Consider the following 9,144-nt stretch of genomic DNA (forward strand, 5'->3'; position numbering starts at 1 on the left):
AGCAAACAAAATAGTCTATAGATATCTATACCCGGCAGGCATGTACTGGGTCCATAAACAATAGTCATCATTATTCTGAAGCTAAACGGAACGACCCGAGAGCCTGAACAGGCCAGCTTATTTCATATTGCTAAGCATTTGCATGATGGCTCACTTTTTTTTTTTTTTTTTTTTTATAAAAAATATATTTTATTGATTTTTTCACAGAGAGGAAGAGAGAGGGATAGAGAGTTAGAAAAATCAATGAGAGAGAATCATCGATCAGCTGCCTCTTGCACACCCCCTACTGGGGATGTGCCCGCAACCAAGGTACATGCCCTTGCCCGGAATTGAACCTGGGACCTTTCAGTCCACAGGCCGACGCTCTAGCCACTGAGCAAAACTGGTCCCGGCGATGGCTCACTTCTTGTACCAAGAAAACTTTCATGCCTTGTCGTTTTGGCATATTCTGATCTATTTCCAGGACTCGCTTCAAATGCCATCTCTTCTGTCCACACAGCCTTTTTTTTTTTTTTTTTTTTTTAATATATTTTATTGATTTTTTTACAGAGCGGGAGAGGAATAGAGAGTTAGAAACATCGATGAGAGAGAGACATCGATCAGCTGCCTCTTGCACACCCCCACTGGGGATGTGCCCGCAACCAAGGTACATGCCCTTGACTGGAATCCAACCTGGGACCTTTCAGTCCGCAGGCCGATGCTCTATCCACTGAGCCTAACTGGTTTCAGCTGTCCACACAGCCTTGAGTGCTTTCCTTTCCTTTCTCCTCTGCATCCACGCACTGAGGAGGCTGCAGGTTAACTCAGGAAGGAGCCCTGGATTGTCTGTGTCATCACAACCTTGACACCCAGCTCAAGATGCAACATGTAGTCTGTCAAATACAAGCTCAACCCAGCAAAGAGAGCAGGGAGCCAGAGTAGGCCCTACCACTCCCATTTTCCAAACGAGGCTCAGAGAGTGAAGGGACCCCATGAGGTCCCTCAGTTAGCAGGCAACAGACATGGGGCCATAACCCAAAGTCCCCTCCCAAATGAAGGGAGGGAGGGGGCAGTGGGTATATCTACAGGTGTGGGCTTACTGAGCAGGGACCTGGGTGCTTCAGGGGACCACAGGCCCTGTGTGGCTGCCTCCAGTCCCAGGGTCTTTGGCCTGGGTGCATCCACATGGAACCCCACATCTGTAAGAGCTGATACAGAGATCTAGAAGGGAATGGCATCCCTGGAGAAAAGACGAGGAGTACAAAAAAGACCACAGGTGATCTTTCCCCTCAGAGCCAGGGTCCACACAGGGAAGGCAGGGTACATGTGTCCTGACCTGACTGCTGCATGGATGGCAGAAAGAACACAGCTCTGCAGCCACAAAGATACAGAGCTAATCCTAGCTCTGCCAGCCACTCACTCCAGCCTGCGGTCTGTCACATCGTTTCTCTGGGCCTCAGTTCCTTCATCTATACCATGAAAGCAGGTGTGTCTTATACACCGCTGCATCCTGTTGCTTGGAATAGTTCTTGTCACATGGTAAGTGCGCAATAAATATTTGCTGAATGAATGAGTGAAGGGGACAATCATGATGACTTTGCAGAACACTGACTGAAGGACCTTGTCTAAAAAGTCTAGTACAGCTGCCCTGGCCGGGTGGCTCAGTGGGTTTAGGAGCATCATCCTGTACGTCAAAAGGTTGTGGGTTTCATTCCCGGTCATATCTAGGTTGCGGGTTCAGTCCCTGGTCGGGATGCATATGGGGTGGGGAAGGGGGTGAGGACAGCCGATTAATGTTTCTCTCTCTCTCTCTCTCTCTCTCTCTCTCTCTCTCTCTCTCTCTCTCTCTCAAATCAATAAAAACATATTCTGGGGTGAAGACTAAAAAAAAAAAAAAAAAAGTCTGGCCCTGGCTGGTTTGGCTCAGTGGATAGAGCATCAGCCTTCAGACTAAAGGGACCCAGGTTTGATTCCAGTCAAGGGCACATGCCTGGTTTGTGGGCTTGATCCCTGGTAAGGGCCGTGCAGGAGGCAGCCAGGCAGTGATTCTCTCATCATTGATGTTTCCATCTCTCTCTCCCTCTCCTTCCTCTCTGAAATCAATAAAAGTATATTACACACACAAAAAAAAGTCCGATACAGAAAGGGCCCTTCAGTTTCATAAGAGGATGGAGATCCACCCTCCTCCCTCTTTCTCAAAAAGCACAGTTCATGGGGACAGTTGCCCAGGGCCCCCAACCACTGTGCCCCTTCCCAAGAAGTCTGAGACAGGCTCTCCCAGGCATCCTTCCTCCCCACTCCAGCAGCCGTTTTGGGAAGAAGGGCCCAGGGCAGCGTCTGGAGAAGCCAGGCAGCAGATGGACAAAGACAGCACGTGTCCCGCAGGCAGGAAGCAGCCCCAGGAGCTGGGTTCAGAGCCCAGCATTGGCAGCCCTGTGCGAGGCTGGAGGCTGGGGGCCAGGTGCCAGGGCTGGCTGGCACAGTCTCTCCTCGGCAAAGGCTGGACAGGGGCTTTTCAGGATGAGGCGAGCCTGCCAACATCCGGAGCCTCTCTCGGAGCACCATCCACCTGGGCCAGTGTGATCCCAGCTCTTCCCCTCCCTGAGCCTCCCCACACTCCAGAGACCTGGGTTCCAATACTGACTCTGACATTAACGCCCAGGCCAGATCTTTCTGAGCTCAGTCGTCTCATATGAAAATGGGGGTTACAGTCCCAACCTTGAGAAGTTGTCCTGAGAATTATTTAAATACGAGAATTAATGATGAAGCTGGGTGGGTGGCACACAGTAAGGCTCTGTAGATGGCAGGGCTGGGCCTGCGGACAAGGTTACTGCTTCCAGCAAAGTCAAGGAAGGCCCAGCAGACTCCTCACCCACACTTCCAACGAGTCTGCTCCACCTGGGCCACACCCCAAGCCAGGCCGTGCCTCCCAGCAGCCCCTTTTCAGCGCGTCATTGGGAGGGCAGGGCAGTCCGATCCCAGGCCTCCACCAACTCCGCCAGCCCCTGGCCTATCTCCTTCCCGTCCAGGAGCCAGAGGCAGCGCCTATACCTGCAGGTCAGGCTGCTGTATCGCTTACATGTCACCTGGGCGAAGAACAGCGAGGCCCTGTTCTCCGGTGAGAACAGCCCAACCCGTGCCCCGGCTGCCCCATGGCTCCTGTTACCCAAACAATAACATCCAGTTGCCTGGCACCTCCGTGGAGTGGGGGAGGGGGAGAATGGGCGGCAGTACCCAGGGTTCTGCACCCAGGAAGCAGAAGCAAAAACCCAGCCCTGGCCACGGGAGAAACAGAGGCCCAGAGAGGCCAAGGACTGACTAAGGGTCACACAGCATTTCCAAGGTAAAGGTCCTGGAGAAATCACTCCCCCCACCCCCCACCCACCTCCTGCCCCAATCCCAGGAACTAAGCCGGTCTTCTCCTTTCACAGGATTCAAATGCAGTAGTATTCAAAACGGAGTGGAGTTTCCTATTAAAAACCTGGCCCCTGCCCCAGGATTCCCTCAGGGAAGCAGGAAGTTGTGCCCTGGAATGGGCACCAGGCTCCTGGGAGTCTGCCCTCCCTATCTCCCAGGTAAGTCCTTGGGGTTAAGTTCCTCCCTGGCCTTTCCCAACCTCCCTCCCTCCAGAGAGGCCTAGGTGACCGGGGTATGCCGAGGCGAAGGACTCGCCCTCAGAGCGCCCTCCCCAGACCCAGTGACCCAGGCCTGGGGATGGTGGGAAGGAGGAACAGGGAATGCAGAGGGCAGTGTAAGGTGAGTCAGCACGAGGGAACTTCCAAGAGCACGCAGGGCCTGTAAAAACCCTGTGGCAGGGATCCCAGAGCAATTTACTCCAAATTGCGCCTTCAGGTTGCTTACCTAATCCTGCCTCACCCACCCTCCAACAGCCATGACCATCCCTTTAAAGGGGCAGCACACCTTGGGTGAGAGGCAGGGCCCTCGGTGGTTGCCCCAGGTAAGAGAGAAGGGAACCTAGGCAGGGGGACATCGCCTTAGGCTCCCAGGCTCAGTGAGGTCTTCTCACCCTCCCTACACATCTCCCCCATCTCCTTCGCAAAGGGAGTATCACCTGCTCCATCCCAACTTGAGGCTGCAGAGAAAATTCTCTTGACCTGTCGGTTCAGGGGCTTGACCTTGACCCTGGGGTCAAAGGGCACTGGAAGAGCTAGCCTCCTGCATGCTTAGGGCCTGACACCAGAGAATCCTCCGAGCAGGGCAGGAGCTGCTTCTGGGAGAGGCTAGGCTGGCAGAGGCCAAGCCATCCAGGGGCCCAGGGGCCCTGCCCAGGCGACGGGGCCCCAGAGGGTAACAGGCACCAAGGTCCTCCTCCCCTCCAGGAGTAATCTCCACAAGGTCGAAGGGCCTTTTCCAACTCGCTTCTCCGCAATCTGGGGCAGGGGACCCAGCGTCTTCTGGCCCTAGCCTCGGGGCAAAGAAACCAAGAGTTTCCGTCCCAGACCAGCGGTGTCACCTCACATCCCGTAACTGCCAGGAGGCCACAGGGGCCATCCTCCCAGGGTCCGCGGCGGAGGAGCGGGGAGGGGGAGGGCTCTGGGGGACATCAAGGAGAGGTGGGGGGCGGAGGGGGGCACGATCCTTGTCTCACAGAACCCCAGACATCAGGCACCCGGCCCCGCCCGTCTGCGCTCAGGAGGAAGCCCCGACAGCTCCCGGCACGGGTCCTAGGTGAGCGGCCTGAGGGAGGCCGGGCTCGGCGCCCCACCGGATCCCCTGGCCGGCGCCCGGCGGAACTGTCCTTCCTCACACACGCCCGGGGCGGAGGGGGGTGGAGCCGAGGAAGGGGCAAGGGACCGGAGGGCACACTGCAGAGGCGCCACGGGCTGCCCCGCCTCTGCGGGGACCCGGGATCGTGGGCCGCGGGCGCCGGTGGCCCCACCGGGTCCCCCGCCGGCGCACTCACCTCCGGGTCCAGCGGCACCAGCTCCATGAGCGGCCAGGGCTCCTTGAGCTGAGCGAGCGGCATCGCGCCGCCGCCGGGCCGCGCGCGCTCCTCCGGCGGCCCTGGCCGCGCCGCCTCGGGGTCCGGGGTCCCCGCCTCCGCGCCCCGCGCCCCGCGCCCCGCGCCCCCGCTCCGAGACCCTCGCGCTCCGGCAGGGCCGCCCGCGCCGCCGCCGCCGCGGCACTCGCACTCCGGCTCCCTCCGTCACCCGGCGCCGCCGCGCCCATTGGCTACCTGCGCGGGGGCGTGGCCAAGGAAGCCCCGCCCCGCGGGCGGCATTCCCGGCGCGGACCCCCGCCCCGGCCGTGCCGGCGCGCTGGCCCCGCCCCCGCCATAGCCCCTGCCGGGCGCTCCGCTCCGCCCAGAAAAGGCCTTCCTGGCTCCTCCCTCCCGAGCCTGGTCCCACCCCCCTCACCCCCACAGGCCTCCTCCCGCACCCCGATTGCTCCGGCCCCGCCAGGTCCACGGCCGTCTCTCCGCTCACCTTGCTCAGAATCCTAGATGTCCCTTCACCTCACAGGGCATTCCCTCCTGTGTCCCCCCCACCGCTCCCCACGCACATCACACAGAAAGCCGGGCCTGACCGTGCAGAGGCTGGAGAGGAGCCTGGGCCCAAGTCCCGTGAACTCTCCTACTCCCCCACCCCCCCTCAGGAGGCCCTAGGGATCCCCTCCCGGAAGTCAACATTGGATCCCCTGGGGATCTCAGCGATCCAGCTCCAGGTAAGTTCCTACACCGTCACCACCATTCCAACACCGTCACCACCATCAGAACCCACAGTGTCCCCAGAGTGATTTCTTAATACACATTTTTTGCAACCTGTACTGGAGGGGGGAAGGGCTCATTTCAAGCCCAGTTTCCCCCGAATCTCTCCAGCTGTAGGCCCAGATGTGGGCTGGTTTGGAGTCGCTCCCCCTCTGAGGACCAGGACCAGGCTTCCAGGATGGACCTGCACGGACACGTGGGCTGCACTTGGAGTAAAAGCCAGGGAGGATTCCCCCTGGCAAGAGTCAGCCTCCATCTAAAGAAGTGTTAGGGGTCCAGGTGTGGTGAGAATTATTCACATGCGGGCTAGCGGAGGGATGAGCTTGCAGGTTCATAGGTGGGGAAGAATGGCCATTTACTTGCAAAACTGTTCTAAGGCTGGGGGAAGGAAAGGATTGTTTGTCAAAAGCCTTCTGTGGCCCTGGCCGGTGTGGCTCAATTGGTTGGGCATCCATCATACATACTGTACACCAAAAGGTTTCAGGTTTGATTCAGATCAGGGCACAGGCGTGGATTGCCAGCAGCCAGCTGATGTTTCCCTCTCACATTGATGTTTCTCTCTCTTCTTCTCCCTTTCTCCTTCTCCCTCACTCTCTAAAATTCAACTTAAAAGATCTTTTTTTTAAAAAAAAAGCCTTCAAGCCTTCTAAAAAATAAAGGCTTTCTGTGAACTAGCCTCCACCAATATGTAATTTCCTTGAATCCTCTCCACCACTTAGTTGACAGCCTCAGAAAGATGAAATTGCACAGCAAGCCAGGAACAGTTTAAGATTTTCAAAAATCAAAGTGAATGAGAATTTCTCCTAAATCCAGAGCTCCCCTATTCCTCGTTCCCAGGGGAGCTGTTGACGTGAATTGAGTTTTTAGCAAAAAAAGCTATAGGAACCCAACAAATCTGGATTTAAATCCCAGGTCTGCTACCTCCTTAACATTGGAAAACTTGTTTTATGTCTCTCAACCTGTTTCCTTATCTGTAAAAGGGAAATTATAATATAATCCCAAACGTTCAGGGATATGCTAAGGACTAAATTCATTTTAATTCAGTAAAGATTAATGGCTATATATTACATGCCAGGCCCTCCTCCTGAGCATGAATTGCACGCCAGGCCCACTTCTAGATGCTAGCGATATAGCAATAAATAAAACAAAGTCCCTGCTTTCATGGGGTTTACATTCAGTCTGGTGTGATTAGATAATTACAGCTCACACTAACATAGCATTTACTATGGACGAAGCACTGTTCTAAACACTTTACCTGTATAACCTCACTTAATCCTCACAACAAATGAGGTTGGTCCTGTTATGATCTCCAGCGTACAGAAGAAGAAACAGAGAATTCAGTCATCTCATTCTCTGAGGACCTTCAAGGTTACACAGCTGGAAAATGGCAGAGCTGAGAGACAACCCTGGGCCCAAACTTTGTTCTCTAATTCACTCACTCTCCACCTCCCTGGATGAGAAAAGCAAGATCTAAACTGGAGGCAGCCAGGACTAGAGTGGGCAGCCATTATTACCATTAAGTGTTGGTATCACCCAGTTCTTCCATACCCCCAACGAGTTTGTGAGGCCCCAACCCCCACTGGACTGAAAAGTTGTTGTTTATCTGAAGTTCAAATTTAACTGGGTGTTCTGCTTCGATTCGCTGAATCTAGTAATCCTACTCAGGGCTCAGAACAGATTGCAGACAGATGCCAAATACCTGGCTACAAGCCAGATTGAAATTAGATTGAGGAAGAGACACAGAGATTGAGGGCAAATGACTGCTAGGGAGACGGGGTGGATGGGTGGGAGTGGAGTGAGTGAGTGAGGGGAAAGCAGGAGTGACTTTGCCTTTAGTCTGGCCGTTTCCTGGGGCCCCCAGCCCTCTCTTCCCCTTCTCACAGGACAGGATTTTCTATCATCTCCATTTAAAGACTGAGCAGTGATAGTACTTTCTTATGGATGTTTTACTTCCTGTGTCTCCTTTCCCAAGGATATTGGAAAGACAGTGGGTCATGCTGGAAAAGGAGGTCCAGATCACACCTGGGCCCTGCCTGGGGAGCGTGGGCAGTCAGCTTCCCCTAAGTGTTGTAGGGATAGCAGTCACTCGATGGAGAGCTATGGAAACCAAGCCACAGTTTGCAATGTGCTGATCCTGAAGTCTGAACTCACGGTTTTCTCTTTCTTTCTAGGCTACAACCACAGGGCCTTTGCACATGCTGTTCCTTGTGCTTGAAACTGTCTCCCCTCTTCCTCGGGCAGCTTATCTCCACAACCACTTCTTCCCTTGCCTCCCTGTTATATATCAATACATTCATAGCAATGGATACTTCTCTTTAGCATTTCTTAAGATTGTACTTTTATATGTGTTTATGAGATTTGACTAACATTTTAATTAGACAGTAAGCTCTGTGGGGGCAGCGGTCATGTTTTCTTGGCTCTTCATTGTTTTCCAGACACCTGGCACATAGTAGGTACTCAAGAAAGCTAAGTGAAATGTCCAACATCGCCTAGCCACGAAATTGTAAATCTAGGACTCAGACCCAGGCAATCTTACCCCAAGCTCTGAAATACTACACTGAATAGTTGACAAATTCTAGCTAGTATTTTTTTAAAATATATTTTATTGATTTTTTACAGGGAGGAAGGGAAAGAGATAGAGAGCTAGAAACATTGATGAGAGAGAAACATCGACCAGCTGCCTCTTGCACACCCCCTACCAGGGATGTGCCCGCAACCAAGGTACATGCCCTTGACCGGAATCGAACCCGGGACCTTTCAGTGCGCAGACTGACGCTCTACCACTGAGCCAAACCAGTTTCGGCTCTAGCTAGTATTATTATTAATAATGGGGTTAGAATGGGCTGTTCTGGGCAGTCACTTGAGGTGTTTGTTGAGTGACTCATGAGTGTAAAAGGGCTTTGCTGGACACAGATGGGATTGTTACTCTGTATCCTGTTGAAGATATCATTCTGGCAGAGCAGGGGGATATACTCACAGTGGCTGAGGGCTGGGTTTTGGGTCCCTCCAATGCATTCTATAATGTTCTAGAGCACAACTTCCTGGGGAAAGGGTCTGTCATTATTATCATCTTTTAATATATTTTTTTTGTTGATTTCAGAGAGGGAGGGGAAAGGGAGAGAGATAGAAACAGCAATGATGAGAGAGAATCACTGATCAGTTGCCTCCTGCATGCCCCTCCTGGAGATTAAGCCTGCAACGCTGGCATGTGCCCTTGACCAGAGTCGAACCCGGGACCATTCAGTCTGCAGGCCAATGCTTTAGCCACTGAGCCAAACTGGCTATTCTTTCTTGATCTTTCATGTAGAGGAGGGTCTTGGCACATGTGTCTCCTGAAAGCAGATGGAACAGGATGAGGGGAATAATCATAATGATAGTAACCTTTCACGAGTAATTACTAAGTGCCAAAACTTGGTTAAGTACTTAAATAATAATCA

At 53.6% G+C, this 9,144-nt stretch overlaps 1 protein-coding gene across 5 annotated transcripts in view; it reads right to left on the reverse strand.

The window, feature by feature from the left end:
* The window catches only part of RPS6KA1 (ribosomal protein S6 kinase A1), a 41,161-nt gene extending 36,013 nt beyond the window's left edge, over positions 1–5,148 (reverse strand). For 2 of the 5 annotated variants that reach the window (XM_036444258.2, XM_036444256.2), the window contains exon 1: positions 4,904–5,148. In XM_036444258.2, the coding sequence (XP_036300151.1) occupies positions 4,904–4,966 (63 nt within the window). In that variant the 5' untranslated portion in view covers positions 4,967–5,148. Of the gene's footprint in view, positions 1–1,079; positions 1,182–4,903 lie in introns of those variants that run through there. The other 3 variants (XM_045584987.1, XM_045584986.1, XM_036444260.2) reach the window with 2 other exon arrangements.
* Positions 5,149–9,144: the final 3,996 nt, after the last annotated feature.

The sequence above is a fragment of the Pipistrellus kuhlii genome, unplaced genomic scaffold (genome assembly GCF_014108245.1).
Source record: "Pipistrellus kuhlii isolate mPipKuh1 unplaced genomic scaffold, mPipKuh1.p scaffold_m20_p_2, whole genome shotgun sequence".
Classification (NCBI taxonomy): Eukaryota; Metazoa; Chordata; class Mammalia; order Chiroptera; family Vespertilionidae; genus Pipistrellus; species Pipistrellus kuhlii.